Source organism: Pipistrellus hanaki, assembly GCF_964339955.1.
Source record: "Pipistrellus hanaki genome assembly, chromosome: 3".
In the NCBI taxonomy this organism is placed as follows: Eukaryota; Metazoa; Chordata; class Mammalia; order Chiroptera; family Vespertilionidae; genus Pipistrellus; species Pipistrellus hanaki.
The window spans coordinates 85,001,841-85,020,925 of NC_140505.1; the positions used below are offsets into that span (position 1 = coordinate 85,001,841).

A 19,085-nucleotide genomic window follows, 5' to 3' on the forward strand; every position below is an offset into this window, starting at 1 on the left:
TGGGACCTTTCAGTCCATAGGCCAACGCTCTATCTATCCCCTGAGCCAAACCAGTTTCGGCATGAGTGAGCTCTTTGGACATTCCTATAGCTAGCAAGCAACTGATATTTACTCCTTCCTCTTTGCTTACTGTATAGATTTATGTGCGAGCCAGCTGAATTTAATCTTTGTTCCTTAGAAGTTTTAGTAGAATTCAACCATTTTAGATTTAATTGGAATCTTAGACTTATGCCTTTTGTGATGTTTGCTGGAAGGTCCAGATATTTTAATGAATCGCCCAAGATTCCATGCAGATTGACATATTTATTGCCGCTGCTTCTTAGAATCAGTTTGAGAGAGATCCCCTGAGAAAAAGCATCCCATCCTGTTTTTTGTTCAACTTGAGGCTGATAGTTGGAGCCTGGGAGTTGGGACTTTATCTCCAGTTTTCTTCATCTCTACTTCCTAAAATGCACATAAATAAAAAATAGATATCCAAATGAAAGCAAGATCCAACCTCTGAAGTGCTCTCATTTTGAAAATTAACATTATATTTTGCTCCCTTTTAATTTTTATTTCTCCTTTATATCATAATAGCCTAATGTGAATAAGATTACTAATTTCAGGGATTCTGTGAGACTAAATAGTGTAGGAACTAGTTTAAAAATTCTATGAGAAATAGCAGTTGTGTGAACAGGAGTAATTTGTAGTGAATAAGCAGGTAGATAAGGGCATGTTTGGGGTTGAACAGCAGGTGGGTAAGACTTCCCAACCTCTTGGTGTGTACCCAGTGAACTGCACGTCTTACCTAATCTCAGAGCTAGCTCTTTAGATCTGTGCTAGTCCCTTACTTAGGCTTAGAGTTGCCTCTTCTCATGTGGGCACTGTCACCTTTTTATTCTGATAAAGGCTTTGCTGTTGGCATTGCTGTCTTCAGTTCTTGCCCATTCCCTTGACCTCACCCCAGGTTTAGTAATACCAAGGTGCCAGAAAAGTTAAAATATAGTTCTTCCCAATGTTAGAGGTTTGTGAGTGTAAAAATACAAGATGGGTTACTGTGTTTCTAAAGACCCATCCATTTAAAATGTAACCACCTGATTTGGTTTGGCCTAAATCACAGCTCACCCAGGTAATTGTTACATGTTGACTTTTCTATAGTTTAGATAAGGTCCAAAATAAACTAGGGATAATATCTTTGAAGTTCATTTCAAGTTCTAATGATTATGGGATTGGCTCTAGAAGTTGGACTCTTATTTTAGAGTGTGGAGCTCCCAACATGATTTTGGTAGGTGTGCCGAAGTGGTTATTGAGACTGGGGATTTTATTGAGGCTACTGATGGGTGTAAATCTTGTAGTTTGTCCTTTCCTTTCTCACATTGCAGTGGTTTGATTACCCACTCACCCATCAACTTACTTATTCACTAAACAATATTACTATCTTTTTTTTTTAATGAAAGGAATAAGTCAGTGCTGACCTTCAAAAAACTTTCATCTTAATATAGGAAAAAGACATGCTAATACCTCAAATTTTCAAGATGCAACATACTGTACATAAACTGATTTTTTTTTTCTAAGAGAAAGGTAAGTTTGGTAAGCAAATGATAAATAAAGATCTTTTTAGGTAACTGCTTGAGAATGGGCATTTATGCCAAATGGCAAAACAGTCTGTGCAGGTTGGAACTTGAGTAATTTCTTTTGTATGAAGGCTTTGGGTAGGTTGTAAATAAGAGGCAGAGTTGTAAATAGTCACAGGATTTGTGTTGCAAGCTAAGAGCAGAAAGTTAAAAAAGGCATTGTAAGTATGTGTAATTGAAGAAGGACTCATGGTCTTTTCAACCATACTCATATGTGTGTGACAGTTACTTTCAGTAGTATCATCACCAGATCTTAACGATAATGATGCAAGCAGTGGGTTTTCTTTATTTAAATGAAATTGTTTTTTAAATATTGTAGGTAAATATAAAGATGGGCAGTAGATTACTGTATTATGAAATATTATTTTTGGTGTATATTTTGATTAGGAATTAATTCAGAACGCAGAAGATGCTGGTGCCACAGAAGTAAAATTTTTGTATGATGAAACTCAATATGGAACAGAAACTCTTTGGTCAAAAGATATGGCACAATATCAGGGTAAGAGTCAATATTTAGGAATAAGTTTTTACTAACAGGTGATTTTTAGTGACTTATAATACTCTGTTTAATGAACAGTCTAATTACCACTTATACTTCACTTCTTGGTATATTTCATTCCACTTCAGATGGTTTTCTTTGCTTTCAGTGGGCAGGAATCTCTGCTAGTTGGTATTTCTAAAGAACAAAGAAAAAAATCTCAGCTCAAATTAACAAGCAGTATAAATTCAGTTGGCTCTTGAACAATACAGGTTTAAACTGCACAGGTCTACTTATATGCAGATCCTTTTTAATTAATATATAGTTTTCACTCTGTGTCCCTGGGTTTCACATCCTCAGGTTCAAGCAATTGTGGGTTAAAAATAATAATTTTGATCCACAGGTAGGAATATATGAATACTGGATACATTGTTCTATATTATTTTATATAAAGGACTTGGGCATCTTTTTTGGTGTCTGTGGGTTGTCTTGATACTGAGGAACCATTGAAGTTTTTGGGGAGTCAAAAGTAATTTTCAACTGGATGCACTGGCGCCCCTAATCTCCACCAACTAACATAAGCCTCTTGTTCTATTAAGTCACTTCTGAGTATCTTATATATTTAGCAACACAAAAATACACCTTTTCCATATATTAGGTCTAGTAATAATTAATGTCGTTTTCTAATACTTTTTTTAAATCGAATTTATTTAAACAATACAACAAAATTTAATCAACAATATAGTTGCCGTTGTTTTCTACTACTTGTGCCCAACGCTCAGGAAGCATTTTAATCCCTCTGTTGTAAAATTCTTGTGATTTTGATGCAAAAAATTCGGTCAATGCATTTTTGAGGCATTCTTCATTATTAAATTTTTTTCCAGGAAGAAAGTTTTGCAAAGAACGAAACAAATGGTAATCGGAAGGGGCAATATCAGGAGAATATGCAGGTTGAGGGAGAACTTCCTATTCCAACTGGCGCAGTTTTTCAGCAGTGATTCTTTTTTAATACTCTCCACCTTGCTTTTCTCCTTTAACTGTGAGCACATAGTAGAAATCCCGCCATGTTGGGGTGTAGGCCTAATCAGTCTTTTTTATTTTTTTTATTTTTTATTTTTAAATCAATCTTTATTGTTCATATTATTACAAAGGTTCCTCATTTCTTCCCCCTCCACCAGGTTCCCACCCCACCCTCCACCCCCTCCCCATCCCCCATTGTCCTCATCCATAGGTGCAGTTTATGTTCAGTCTCTTCCTCCCTCCCTTTCCCTGATAGTAAATCCCTTTTCAGATAGTAAATCAGTTACTTAGCATTTTCTCATATCAATAATACCTCCACATGCCCAATGATACATTTCACACAAAAGACATTTCCAAATAGGTCAACCAGCCTCATCCAGGCCCCACCCAAGGCACTCACAGATCAACACCCCAGCCCTATACTAACTCAACACATCCAGATCTAAGCCTTCATCACTTGATTCAGCAGACCCTCAAGTTCCCACAAAAGTTTCCAGCCATGTCTGAGAGGCAGCCATGGGGCAGGGGCAGGCGAGGAGCGAGCTGTTCCGGGCCTGGCTGCTCCGGGCCTGGCCTCTGTTGCTCTGGTTCGTTCCACAACCATCTGCTCTGGGTCTGGTCACTGCCGCAGCAGTGATTCTTGCAGTATGCGGTCGTGCGTTATCGTGGTGAAGAATTGCGCCCTTCCGATTAATCAGCGCGGGTTCTTTTTCTCATAAAGCTTGGGCTAACCTTTCCAATTGGGCACTATATACTGCACTTGTAATGGTTTGGTTAGATGGTAAAAGTTCATAATGAAAAATTCCTTTAAAATTCCACCAAACACACATCACTTTTTTCGCATGCAAGTCAGGTTTTGGCATGGGCTGCGGAGCCTCATTTTTGTCCAACCATTGAGGCCCCCTTTTCAAATTAACATACAGCACCCATTCTTCATCTCCGGTAACAATTTGCTCTAAAAACGGCAAACAGTTTTGATGAGAGGGGAGCGAACTGCAAATTGTGACTCTTTGATTACGGTTGTTGTCAGTCAACTCATGAGGAACCCATTTTCCAAACTTTTGGACTTTGCCAAGTGCACGCAATTGATTGGAAATTGTTTTTTGTGAACAATTTAAAGTTGTCGCAAGCTCTTGTTGGGTAATTTGAGGATTTTGCACCAAAAGAGCTTGAAGAGCTTCTTGATCAAAATTGGACACACAGCCTCTACCACTCTTGTCATCTAACAAAAAATTTCCCTCGCGAAATTTCTCAAACCAACGCTGGCATTTTCTGGTGCTAACTGCATCTTGACCAAGAGCACTACAGATGTTTTTTGCAGCCTCACTTGCTTTTCTTCCTAATTGGAACTCGTAAAGCATGCAGTGCCGAATATGCTCTTCATCAGCCATCTTCTTAGCCCTAGTTTTGCAACAAAAACCAAACCAAACACAAACTTTTTCAAGCAAAACTTGTTAATTGCACTTCACACGTTCTGTAGATACCACGTGTTTGAAGGTTATGTCAATACAAGTCAACGCCAAGCAAGATTTTAAACGAATGTTTAAAAACGACATTAATTATTACTAGACCCGTGTGTGTGTGTGTGTGTGTGTGTGTGTGTGTGTGTGTGTGTATCACTTCTCTACATTTCGAAAGTAGAGGCTTCTGCTTGTAGGATACCCTTGAAATGTTTTGAAGTGAGTTGGAAAGAAATTTTGAAGGAGAGAAAAGAATAAGAAAAACAAAAGACAGTAGGAGAACTATAACCAATAGATTCTAATATCTCCAGTTGTACTTTTTGAAGTGTTTTTGTTCGTTTTTTTAATTCATGATTTTCAGTGCAGCTTTAAAGTCAATAGGATGATTGCAAATGACTATATATTACATAGAAAGTTATTGAGAAAAAAGAGGATCAATTCAGACCTTTTCCTGAACACATTTTTAAAGAGATGTAAGTCATTTATTTTTTTAAAAATATGTTTTGTGGTTCAGGAGGGTAATCAACATTGTTAAATATTTAAACATTAAATATTTAGTATTTCTTATACCTAATAGATTCATTCTTAGATTAAATTTGTGATATGAGAGCTGCATCTTTTTATTCTATAAAGAGATGTGGTGAAACATAATACATCAGTCCTAACTCCTGCCATATTTGTGATCTTGGTCATGTCATTTCACCTCCATTGGTCATGAGAGGATTGAGCCAGTAAGATTTCTTGGGTCTAAGATTCTATGGTTTAATGTAACCATTGTTAAAAAAAATACTGAATGTGGTGATGAGGGGTGTTTGCTTAAGTCCTGATCCTGTACAGTGAGGGCACTGGTATGTAGAGTGGCAGCTCTGATCCTCAAATTTACACCCCCAACAGCCTCCTCCCACTGGCCTGATCACTCACAACTGCCCTCCCCTCTTGGCCCCTAACCACCTCTACCTCGGCCTTGCCACCATGGCTTTATGCAAAAGAACATCCAGAAGGTCTTCTGGAAAAGTCTCCCAGTCAAATTAGCATATTACCCTTTTATTAGTATATGTATATATTTTGCTTCTAGCCTTGACTTTTATTTAAACATATTTGAAACAAATATTTTTACTTAACTGAGTTTGTATATAAGTATACTTGGAGATAGGCTATTTATTTATTTTAATCCTCATTTGAGGATATCTATATATTTCTAGAGAGGAAGGGAGAGAAAGAGAAACATTGATATAAGAGAGAAACATCAATTGGTTGCCTCCTATATGTGCCCCAACTGGAGTTTGAACCTGCAGTCTAGGTATGTGTCCTGAACGGGAATTGAACCTGAGACCTTTTGGTGTATGGGATGCCACTCCAACCCCTGAAAAACCTGGCCAGGGCTAAAGATAGGCTTTTAAAAGTCATACCGGATTAGCTAATTTAAAATAAACTTGGGCACATAAAAGTAGAAATAATCTTTGATATCTTTATTTAACAAATATTTATTGAGGGCCTTACACACTTGCATTTTTAAGAATGTTTTTCTCTTGCCCTAGCTGGTTTTGCTCAGTGGATAGAGCGTCGGCCTGTAGACTGAAAGGTCCTGGGTTCAATTCTGGCCAAGGGCACAAGCCTGAGTTGTGGGCTTGATCCCCAGTAGGGGACATGCAGGAGGCATCTGATCATTGATTCTCTCTCATCATTGATGTTTCTATCACTCTCTCTCCATTCCTCTCTAAAAATCAATAAAATATATATTTTTTTAAAAGAATGTTTTTCTCTTATATTCAGATAAGTATGCTGTCTTTGGTGGCGTAATCTTAGATTACAGAATTTCCTCCTTTATTAATATCTAGTTTTGTAAATGAGAACTCTTTAGTTCAACTTGTTTTTGTTTCTTTTTTACATAATCATGACAAAAAGCTCAATTTGCTACATCAGTTACAGAAGAATAATAGATCTTACCCAGTTTCACATTTTACTAAGGATTTCAAGGATATGGTTAATTAAGAGACAGACACATGTAAAGGCAGCAAGGAGATGTCTTGGATTTCTAGCACCTCCTTCTTGGTTCTTTCATGCTGTGTGAGGACACACCATGGCCTAAGTTGAACACAAGTGACCTCTGAGTGATGCCAGCAGGCCTTTAGGTACCCAAACCAAGTTATTTTAGTCATGAAAAATGTTCGTGTTTTTCTCTGATAATTATATAGTTTGGGATATTTTCAGGAAATTATGCCTTCTAAATCTATAAATTCCAGGTTTATTTTCAATAAGCAACCTTCTAAAAACATTCACTAGATTGCGTCTTTTCTGCTTATAAATATTGTTATTGTGTTTGCCTAGAAATCTGTCAGCAGAGTGTTTATAAGGAGATTTTGGCTTGGGTATTCTCTTTAAGAGGAGAAAATAGAGTACAGCCTGCTGCTTGCTAACCCTTTCCTCCCCAGATAATCCTTTGTTTTTTTTCCTTGGGGGTTTATTCTTTTTTCATATCACTCAGAACCAAGAGCACACCCCTTTTTATTTTATTTTATTTAAAAAAAACAATTTTAAATATAATACTGTTACATGCAATAAACATTAATATTTCAAGAAAAATTATTTTAAGTATAATAATATTACATGCAATAAAATGAATATTTTAATAAAAATTATTTAAAAAATAATGTTACATGCAATGAACTTAAGTATTTCAAAAAATGTTAGGAGGGATGAGGACACATATGCAATACCTTAATCAATAAAAATAATAAATGAAAAATGATTTAGCATAATAATATTACTCATAATAAAAATTAATATATCAAGAAAAAATATTTTAAATATAATAACACTACTAAAACTGTACTAACATAGTATAATGTCACCAAAGTTATAGGAAATATTAAAAATCTGCAATAACAGTATTACTTCTATTATATTCAAAAATATTTTTTCCTCTGGCTATATTTTGGTTCATTAGTTTATGTTGTTCATTATATTCCACAAATGAGTGAGATCATGAGATATCTTTCTCTGACTGGCTTATTTCGCTTAGAATAATGCTCTCCAGATCCATCCATGCTGTTGCAAATGGTAAGAGTTCCTTCTTTTTTACAGCAGCATAGTATTCCCTTGTGTAGATGTACCACAGTGTTTTAATCCACTAATCTGCTGATGGGCTGTTTCCAAATATTAGCTATTATAACTTGTGCTGCTATGAAGATATATCCTTTCTGATTGGTGTTTCTAATTTCTTGGGATATATTCCTAGAAGTGGGTCAAATGGGAGCACCATTTTTAATTTTTTGAGGAAACTCCATACTGTCTGCACCAGTCTGCATTCCCACCAGCAGTGAAGGAAGGTTCCTTTTTCTCCTCATCCTCACCAGCACTTGTCATTCTTTGATTGTTGATAATAGCCATTCTGACAGGTGTGAGATGGTACTTCATTGTCATTTTGATTTGCATCTTTTGGATGATTAGTGACTTTGAGCATGTTTTCATATGTCTCTCAGCCTTCTGGAGGTCCTCTGTCTAAAAGTGTCTATTTAAGTCTTTTTCCCATTTTTTATTGCATCGTTTATCTTTTATTAAGTTGTATGAGTTCCCTGTAAATGTTGGAGATTAAACCCTTATTGGAGATAAAATTGGCAAATATGTTCTCCCATGCGGTGGGTTTTCTTGTTTTGTTGATGGTTTCTTTTGCTGTGCAGAAGATTTTTATTTGATATAGTCTCATTTGTTATTCTCTTGTTAGGAGCTGTATCAGTAAAAATATTGCTATGATATAGGTCTGATATTTTGCTGCCTGTAGATTCTTCTAAGATTTTTATAGTTTCTCGTCTTATATTTAAGTCCTTTATCCAGTTTAAGTTTATTTTTGTGTATGGTATAACTTAGAGGTCTGGTTTAATTTTTTTGCATGTATTTGTCCAGTTTTTCCAACACCATTTATTGAAGAAACTGTCTTGACTCCATTGTACAATATGCTCTCGACTCCTTTGTCAAATATTAGTTGAGCATAATGGCTTGAGTTGACTTCTGGGTTCTCTATTGTGTCAAATTGATCTATATGTCTCTTCTTGTGCAAATATCAGGCTGTTTTGAAAACAGTGGCTTTGTAATATTCTATCTAATAAAAGAGTAATATGCAAATTGAACATCACTCCAACATACAAGATGGCCACCCCCATCTGGTCAAAGATGGCTGCTCCCATGTGGACACAAAATGGCCACCAAAAGATGGCCTGCAGGGGAGGGCAGTTGCGGGTTCCAGGTCTTTAGGGAAGGGCAGTTGAGGGGGGACTAGGCTGGCAAGGGAGAGCAGTTAGGTGTTACCGGGCCAACAGGAGAGGGCATTTAGAGGCAACCAGGCCTCCAGAGGAGGACAGTTAAGGGCAACCAGGCTGGCAGGGGAGGGCAGTTAGGGGCAATCGGGCCAGCAGGGGAGCAGTTAAGTGTCAATCAGACTGGTAGGGAGTGGTTAGGGGGTGATCAGGCTGGCAGGCAGAAGTGGTTAGGGGCAATGAGGCAAGCAGGAAGGCAAGCGGTTGGGAACCAGCATTCCTGGATTGTGAGAGAGATGTCAGACATCCCTCAAGGGGTCCCAGATTGGAGAGGGTGCAGGCTGGGCTGAGGGACACACACCTCACTTGTGCATGACTTTTGTGCACTGGGCCTCTAGTAGTTTAATATCTGGTATTGTGATCCTTCCAACTCTGTTCTTTTTTCTCAGGATTGCTACAGCTATTCAGGGTATTTTTTTTTATTCCAGATGAATTTTTGGAAAATTTGTTCTAGGGCTATGAAATATTCTCTTGGTATTTAAATGGGGTTTGTATTGAATCTATAAATTGCTTTGGGTAGTATGATGTTGATTCTACCAATCCTTGAAAATGGTATAGTCTTCCATTTGTTTATATCTTCCTCTATCTCTTTTTTCAGTGTCCTGTAGTTTTCCAAATATAGGTCTTTTACCTCCTTAGTTAAGTTTATTCCTAAGTATCTTAATTTTTTGTTTCAATGATAAATGGGATTGTTTTTTAGTTACTCTTTCTGTGAGTTCATTTATTGGTGTATAAAAAAGCCTTAGATTTCTGGGTGTTAATTTTGTATCTTGCTACATTGCCAAATTCATTTATTAAGTCTAGTCATTTTTTAAAAATGTATTTTATTGATTTTTTTTACAGAGAGGAAGAGAGAGAGATAGAGAACTAGAAACGTTGATGAGAGAAAAACATCTACCAGCTGCCTCCTGCACACCCTCTACCGGGGATGTGCCCGCAACCAATGTACATGCCCTTGACCGGAATTGAACCTTGGACCCTTCAGTCCGCAGACCGACACTCTACCACTGAGCCAAACCAGTTTCGGCAAGCCTAGTCATTTTTTGATGGAGTCTTTAAGGTTTTCTATATCATCAATAGCAGTTTTACTTCTTCTTTTCCAATTTGTATGCATTTTATTTTTTCTTCTTGTCTGATTGCTATGGATATCACTTCTAGTACTATGTCAAACAGGAGTGGTGCAAGTGGGCATCCCTGTCTTATTCCTGTGCTTAGGGAAAATGGTTCGTTTTTGCCCATTGAGTATGATGTTGGCTGTATATTTGTCATATATGGCCTGTTTCATGTTGAGAAATGCTCCCTCTATTCCCACTTTGCTGAGACTTTTTATCAAAAATGGGTGTTGTATTTTGTCAAGTGCTTTTTCTGCATCTATTGATATGATCATGTGATTTTTGCTTTATAGTTTGTTTATGTGATGTATTATGTTTATTGATTTGCAAATATTTTACCAGACTTCCATCCCTGGGATAAATCCCACTTGGTCATGGTGTATCATCTTTCTAATGTAAGCTGGATCTAATTTGGGAGAATCCTATTGAAGATTTTAGCATCTATGTTCATCAGGCATATTGGCCTTTAATTCTGTTTCTTTCTACTGTCTCTATCTGGTTTTGGAATTAGGATAATGATGGCCTCATAAAAAGAATTTGGAAGTGTTCCTTCCTCTTGGATTTTCTGAAATAATTTGAGGGATATAGGTGTTAGTTTTATCTGTTTCATCCACATTGTCCAGCTTGTTGGCATATAGTTGTTCATAGTATTTTTTTTACAATCCTTTGTATTTCTGTGGTGTCAGAGGTTACTCCTCCTCTTTTGTTTCTGATTTTATTTATTTGGATCCTCTTTGTTTCTTGATGAGTCCGGTTAATGGTTTATCAATTTTGTTTATCCTTTCAAAGAACTAGCAATTGGTTTCATTGATTTTTTTTTTTTTGTCTCTGTGTTATTTATTTTTGCTCTAATTTTTTTTTAAATCAATCTTTATTGTTCATATTATTACAAAGGTTCCTCATTTCTTCCCCCCTCCACCAGGTTCCCACCCCACTCTCTGCCCCCTCCCCATTCCCCATTGTCCTCATCCATAGGTGCACAGTTTATGTTCAGCCTCTTCCTCCCTCCCTTTCCCCGATAGTAAATCCCTTTTCAGATAGTAAATCAGTTACTTAGCATTTTCTCATATCAATAATACCTCCACATGCCCAATGATACACTTCACACAAAAGACATTTTCAAATAGGTCAACCAGCCTCATCCAGGCCCCACCCAAGGCACTCACAGATCAACACCCCAGCAATATACTAACTCAACACATCCAGATCTAAGCCTTCATCTCTTGATTCAGCAGACCCTCAAGTTCCCACAAAAGTTTCCAGCCATGTCTGAGAGGCAGCCATGGGGCAGGGGCAGGCGAGGAGCGAGCTGTTCCGGGCCTGGCTGCTCCGGGCCTGGCCTCCGTTGCTCTGGTTCGTTCCACAACCAGCTGCTCCGGGTCTGGTCACTGCCGCTCCCGACCTAGTTGCTCTGGACTTGGCTGCTGCTGCTCCGGGCCTGGCCGCACCAGACCCGGCTGCTCTGGGCCCGGCTGCTCCGGGCCTGGTCGCTCCCAGCCTGGCAGCTGCTGCTCCGGGCCTGGCCGCTCCCAGCCTGGGAGCCGCTGCTCCGGGCCTGGCCGCTCCCAGCCTGGCAGCTGCTGCTCCGGGGCTGGCCGCACCCGACCCGGCTGCTCCGGGCCTGGCCGCTCCCAGCCTGGCAGCTGCTGCTCCGGGCCTGGCCGCACCCGACCCGGCTGCTCTGGGCCCGGCTGCCCCGGGCCCAGCTGCTCCGAGCCTGGCCGCTCCTAGCCTGGATGCTCTGGGCTTGGCTACTGCTGTTCTGGGCCTGGCTGCTTCCAACCTGGCTGCTCTGGGCCTGGCTTCTCTGGGTCTGGGTGTTCCTGGACTGGTCACCCTGGGCTTGGCCGCCTCCACCTCAGGCCTGGCTGCCACTGCCCCAGGTCTGGCTGCTCCAGTGCTGGCTGTTGATGCTCTGGTTCTGGCTGCTGCTGCTCTGGGGCCTGGCCGTTGCTGCTCCGGGCCCGGCTGCCACTGCCTTGTGCCTGGCCACTCTAGGCCTGGCCGCCGCTGTTCCAACATTCTGTCCTTTTTTTTTTTTTTTTTTTTTTTTTAAACGCATTTATGTTGCAATGTTGGCTGGTGAGTTGAGTTCTGACTTAGTCTTTGATTTTTCAAGATCTTCTTTGTATTCTTTCTTAAGTAATTTTACTATCTTTTGCTCTCACTTGATTTCTTCACATTGAGAACTTCTTTGGTTTCTTCCTCCTTGTCCTGGGAGCTCAGCAGCTTGGCCTGTGGCACCCCTTTGTTCTCTGCGGGCTCCTGCGCTGCTTCAGCCTGTTGCCGGGGTCGGCTCCGCCCAGGAAGCAGCCCCCGGCCTTGGCTCCATTGCCCGCGCTCAGCGGTCGAAGGCTCAGGGGCACCCCCCACCGGGGGCCCCGTCGCCCGGCTCCTTGCTGGCGCCCGGCTGGCCAGTGTCTGGCAGGGGCTCCTGCTCCTCGTCGCATTTCTCCATTCTGGAGCTTTTTTTCTCCTTCCCGCTATGGGAGTCTAGGATCAGAGTCAACAGACTGTCCTCTGCACGCAATGTACGCGTCTGCGCGCAGTGTGCGCGACTCCGGGGGCTCCGCTTTTCGCCGCTCCCCTGGGATTCCGCCTCACAGCCCCGTCTCCCCCTGCCTGAGCCTGGGTCCCCAGGGTCTGGCCTAGGACTGGGGTTCAGAGCAGTCGAAACTGGGGCCCAACACGGCCGGGGCTCCTGTTTCCTTCCCTCCAGGGCAATCCCGCATCAGAGTCAACATTCCTTCCCTTGCAAGCAATGTGCGTGACTCCGGGGGCTCGGCCTTTCGCCGCTCTCCCAGGACTCCACTTCACTGCCCCGTCTCCCTCTGCTTGTGCTTGGGTCCCCAGGGATTGGCCTAGAACTGGGGTTCAGAGCAGTTCAGACTGAGGCTCAGTGCCGCCGGAGGCTTTGTTTCTTCCGGCTAGGGTAATCCAGCATCAGAGTCAACATTCCGTCCTCTGCGTGCAATGTGCGCGCGACTCCGGGGGCCTTGCTTTTCGCTGCTCCCCTGGGATTCCGCCTCACAGCCCCGTCTCCCCCTGCCGGAGCCTGGGTCCCCAGGGTCTGGCCCATAACTTGGGTCTCAGCGCTGCCGGTTCGGGGGTTCAGCCCAGGTGGGGTTTTTTATTTCCTTCCTGCTGGGGAACACCAGGCAGCACCCAGCCCTCTCCTCCTCTCCGGCTGCGACCTCTCTGCGCGCGCGCGTGCGTGCGGGCGCGCAATATGTCTCCGTACCTTAGGCTTTTTTTCAGCTCCTCTGATTTTCCTTCTGGTTTTCTCTTTCCTTCTTGTTGTAGAATTTTCAGTCAGTCGACTACCTGTAGCTCTGGTAGTCGACTCTACATTTTAGTTGTATTCCATTGAAATTGTTGTGTGCTGCTGCGGTTAGATGTCTACCCGAGCAGCCATCTTGGATCCTCCTGCTTTTCTATTTTTGCTCTAATTTTTATTATTTCCTTTCTTCTACTTATTCTGGGCTTTTTTTGTTGGTATCCTTCTAGTTCTTTAAGTTGTAGTATTAAATAGTTTATTGCTAGTATTTTAATTTTTTTTTTTTTTTGAGATAGGCCTGTAGTGCTATGAATTTCCCTCTCAGGACTCCTTTTGCTGTGAACCAGAGATTTGAGGTTGTTGTGTGTTCATTTTCATTTGTTTATAGGAAGTTTTTTGGTTTTTTTAAAATATATTTTATTGATTTTTTACAGAGAGGAAGAGAGAGATAGAGAATTAGAAACATCGATGAGAGAGAATCATCGATCAGCTGCTTCTTGCACACTCCCTACTAGGGATGTGCCAGCAACCAAGGTACATGCCCTTGACCGGAATTGAACCTGGAACCTTTCAGTCCACAGGCCGACGCTCTATCCACTGATCCAAACCAGTTTCGGCTATAGGAAGTTTTTTCTTTCTTTCTTGATCTCATTGGTAACCTGTTCATTGTTTAATAGCATGCTATTTAGGTTCCATGTGTTTGAATGTTTTGGTTATTTTTACTATAGTTGATTTCTAATTTCATTCCACTGTGATCTGAGAAGATGCTCAATATGATTTAAATCTTGAACTTAGCCGAAACCGGTGTGGCTCAGTGGATAGAGCGTCGGCTTGGGGACTGAAGGGACCCGGGTTCGATTCTGGTCAAGGGCACGTACCTTGGTTGCGGGCACATCCCCAGTAGGGGGTGTGCAAGAGGCAGCTGGTCGATGTTTCTCTCTCATCGACGTTTCTAGCTCTCTATCTCTCTCCCTCCCTCTCTGTAAAAAAATCAATAAAATATATATATTAAAAAATAAATAAATAAATAAAAATAAATCTTGAACTTATAGAGACTTTTGTGTCCTAACCTGTGGTCTATCTTTGTGAATGATCCATGTGCACTTGAGAAGACTGTATATTCTGCTGCTTTGGGGTGAAATGATCTATAAATGTCTATAAGTTAATCTGAACCAGTGTGTCCTTTAGAGTCTCTGTTTCCTTGTTAAGTTTTTTTTTCGTTTTTTTTTTTTTTTTTCTGGAAGATCTATCCTGTGAAGTCAGAGGGGTGTTAACGCCTCCTACTACGGCTGTGTTGTTGTTGATCTCTCTATTAAAGTCCTAGAAGTTGTTTTATATATTTAGGTGCTCCGATGTTGGGTGCATGTATGTTTACCAGGGTTCTGCCTTCACAGTTCCAATCCTCTTGTTGGATTGATCCCTTTAGTATTATGTAGTAACCTTTGTTGTCCCTTGTGATGGCCTTCATTTTAAAGTCTATGTTGTCAGATATAAGTATTGCTACTCCAGCATTTTTTCTTTTCCATTTGCATGGAAATTTTTTTTTCCCATTCCTTCACTTTCATCCTGTGTATGTCTTATTTTGAGGTGAGTCTCTTGTAAACAGCATATGGTTGGGTCATGTTTTTGAATCCATTCTGCTACCCTACACCTTTTGATTGGAGCATTTAATCCATTTACGTTAGTTATTGATAGGTACTGATTTATTGCCACTAAATTTTTGTATGGCTAGGTTTCTCTCTCTGTTTTTCTGCTCATTACAGCAGTCCCTTTTAGCATTTCTTGTAATGCCGGTTTGGTGGTGATGTACTCATTTAGCCTTTTCTGGTCTGGAAAGCTCTTTATTTGACTCTCTGTTTTGAATAAAGTTCCTTGCTAAATATAGAAATCTTGGTCTCAGATCCTCGCTTTCCATTACATTAAGTACTTCATGCCATTTCCTCTGGCCTGTAGAGTTTCTGATGAGAAATCAGGTGTCAGCCTTATGGGAACTCCTTTGTAGGAAACAGTTTTCTTTTCTCTTGCTGCCTTTAAGATACTCTCATTATCTTTAATTTTTGGCATTTTAATTATGATGTGTCTGGGCATGGGCCTGTTTGGGTTCTTCTTGTTTGGGTATCTCTGTGCTTCCTTAACTTGTGTGAGCTTTTCCTTAACCAGGTTAGGGAAGTTTTCGGCCATTATTTCTTCAAACACCTTATCTATGTCTTTCTCCCTTTCTGCCTCTTCTGGCATACCTGCTATTCTAGTATTGTTAAATTTTCATTGTCCCACAGCTCCCTTAAGCTGTATTCCTGTTTTTTAATTTTTTTTTTCTTTCTGGTTTTCTGATTGAGTGATATTTTCAACTCTGTCTTCCAATTCACTGATTTAATCCTCAGGTTCCCCTAATCTGCTGTGTTTTCCTTCCAATGTGTTCTTTATTGGTGTTATGTCATTCTTTATCTCAGACTGTTCTTTTTTCATGCTCTATCCTTTTTCGTGCTGTTGAGCATTTTTACCATCATTACTCTGAATTCTGATTCAGGTAAATTTTTTATCTCTGCTTCATTTATATCTTCTACTGGAGAATCCTCTTATTCTTTCATTTGTCGGATTGTTTCTTTGTCTCATTTTGGCTTTCTGTTTGGGTTTGTGACTATGAATTAGATAGATCTCTAGATCTCTTAATCGCTAGTGCAGGACAGTGTTAAAGACTGTTTCTGACTAATTAGATCAGGCTTAAACTCAAAGCCCCCAGGGTCATTTCTGCCTATAGACTGATAGGATTCCGACCTGAGTTGCCCTCACGCAATTGTCCCCAGGTGTGGTGAGAGTTTTATTCAACAGGGTGGGGCAGTTACTGTCTGGAGGCTGATTGTTATTTTTAATCTCTTAAATGGCTGCAGGGCAAGGTATTTTCTAATAGGATGTGTCACCTATCTTCCCCCAAGGCAAGGCAGATGTCTATGTGGGAAAGATGTCCTCCATTGCATGAGGTAGTGACTCAGCCCTGGAAACTTAGGATGGGTGTCTGCCTTCTGAGCTCTATCCCTCCAGTCTCCAGTCCTGGCTTCTGCCTTCATAGTTCCAATCCAATTTACTCTCACTTTGCCAGAGCCCCAGTTGGATGGCTCCACAGGGAATTTTGTTCATTGGCCCTTTAAGAGGGTGCCAGAATTCCAGCCATTTCTCCATGGGAGAAAGTATGCCACTTCTTTTCACAGCCCGATATTATGTGGGTACTCTCCTCCGTTCTGGGGCTCTCTGCTGGGGGGCCCAGCTTGGGGATTAGGTCCCAGAGTTCTCAGTGGCAACCCCCACAACTGAGATATCTTTCCGGGACTTCAGTTATTATCTATGGGTGTCTGGCCAGCCCTTTCACACCTCTTCCCCCACTACCAGTCTCTATGCAGTTTTCACTTTTGGTCCTCAAGTGTCAGGGTTCTCTCCTGAGAGTTTTCCGTTGATTATTCAGGAAGGTTTTTTTTTGTACTTTAGTTGTAAGATCAGTTTGTTCCTGGGAGCATCCACTTGCTCTGCCACCATTTTTATTCTCCGAGCACACCCTTTTTATTAGGATAAATGTGGAATATTTTAAATTGATCTCAGGGATAGAGGCAGAGATTCAGTGAGACTCAAGTAGATTGGAGCAAAGACAAAATATCCAGCTTCCCTCTTCATTCCAGGATGAGTAAGATCGGAATTATACCTTGATTAAAAACCTTAAACAATATCTAGATTTTACCTGCTAGATGCAGAAACCAGTTAAGAAGGCTATGTCTATCTGCCTCTCACCCAGGTCTCTGTTTGCTGAAGAGGGCTTGTGTATGTGCATTGCCTGGTGATGACAATGACAAACCAGGGTGTGAGAAGAGCTCTGACAGCCACAGATAGGACAGTTACACTTACAGAGTATTTTTCACCTGTTCCTTCTTTCTAGAGTTGCACTGATGTGTAGGATAGGGAACAGTAGTTTTGACACTTCAAAAAAACTGTGGAGGGTGGGGGTGGGATGTGAGGAGGAAATTCTTTATTATAGGAAATACTTTTTTATTTGAAAAAAAAGCAAGCATCTATTATTTTGTAATTTAACAAGTGTTTTATAAAAGTAGTCAGGCATTAAAAGGTTGCTGCCCAGTTTTCTAGTTAACACCAGGAAGGAAGGGGTGTGCTTCGTGGCTGGATTTCTAATTCCCTTCCGTGGATCTCATAGCTATGCTATTTTTTTCTAGATTCTGGCAAGAGGTTCATTTTCAGCCCTAGTGTTCAGTGTTGTGAGTTTTTGTGGTTGGTCTTTGTTTCTTTGTTGTCTTATGTATTTTTATATTTTATTTTATTTTATTTATTTATTTTTTATTTATTTTTTTAATATATTTTATTGATTTTTTTTTTTTTTTGCCCCCCTCCCTCCCTTCCAGACATCCCCTCCCTCCCCAGAGTTTTGTATCCATTGGTTGTTCTTATATGCATGTATAAAAGTCCTTCGGTTGATCTGCAGAACCAGGCCATGCTTGCTAGATGCCATTTTTAAACCAGCTCGAATTAGCTGTTGCATTTATTTTATCAATATTTCTATAATGTTTATTTTGTTAATGATAAACACTAACATTATCATATACTACTAATAATATAACAGTAATAATATCTGACTTTTTTATGTGTCTTCGCAATGCTGCATATTGTACCGAGTCCCTCATCTGTATTGTCTCATTTGATCCTCAGCACTTTGCTTTGTGGGCATATACTGTTCTCATCCTTATTTTACATGTGAGGAAACTGAGCCTTAATGGCTTTAGTTTTGCCTGAAGTGATAACATAGACTGGGTCTGATATTCAAACTTACCTGGCTCTAGAATCCACTTTAATAACTTTTTTCTTTTTTTGTCCTTCTCAAAAAAGCCTCAACAGTCTTAGCTATTTTCATATTCCTACTTTGACTATTTTACAAATAGCAGTCACACCATTTTTGTAAAACAACTATGTTGGGCCCACATCCACATATCTGTGCTTGATTTTATAATCACATGAGAAGAGGCTTCTGGGATGCTGGGATGTTCTCTATGATTAATTTGGATGAATGTTACACAGGTTTATTCACTTTGTAAGAATACATCAAACTGTACACTTAAAACTTGGTACTTTATTGTAGGTATAGGCTCTGGCAAAATTAGGTTATACTTCAGTAATATTTTCAAAGAAAAGTATTTATTATTTTAAAGTATGATAAGTTACTATAGTTGAATATATTCAAAGAATATTAGAGATTCTGAATATAAATCTAAAAAAGTAGAGTTCTAAAAATATTTTGTGCAGAATTATAATTAAAACTTTTTAAAGGAACTACTTTAGAGACAGGGTGATATTCTTCTGATGTGCTTACTTAAAAATGTGTCAAATTAAGGACTTTTTAAATTATATAAGTAGTGCCTTGTGTAGAAAAATATAGAAGCTGCCAAAACAAATACTTACAAGATGATTATTGGATTATTGCTCACTTTTTTAAATAATCTACACTAATAAAAGAGAAATATGCAAATTGACCATCATTTCACAATGCCCACCAGCCAATCAGGACTGAGTATGCAAATTAATCTGACAAATATGGTGGTGGCTCTGTCCCCCAGCCTCTCTGGGCAGTATGCATGCAGGCGCAGAGAGGCCGGGTGGGGCGGAACATAGGCTATTAGGAGGAGGGTGGGGGCAGAAGGAGCTATAGGAGCGGTGCTCTGGCTGGAGTGAAGACTGAAGGCAGCTGCCAGGTGGCTCCCAACAAAAACTGTGGAGGGTGGGGTGGGATGTGAGGAGGAAATTCTTTATTATAGGAAATACT

General features: G+C 40.3%; 1 protein-coding gene across 3 annotated transcripts in view; it reads left to right on the forward strand.

Moving 5' to 3' along the window:
• The window catches only part of SACS (sacsin molecular chaperone), a 58,175-nt gene that overhangs the window by 10,342 nt on the left and 28,748 nt on the right, over positions 1 to 19,085 (forward strand). For 2 of the 3 annotated variants that reach the window (XM_084879286.1, XM_084879287.1), the window contains exon 5: positions 2,001 to 2,112. The exons of the other annotated variant lie outside the window; for it this stretch is intronic. In XM_084879286.1, the coding sequence (XP_084735412.1) occupies positions 2,001 to 2,112 (112 nt within the window). The remainder of the gene's footprint in view (positions 1 to 2,000; positions 2,113 to 19,085) is intronic. 3 annotated transcript variants of the gene reach the window in all.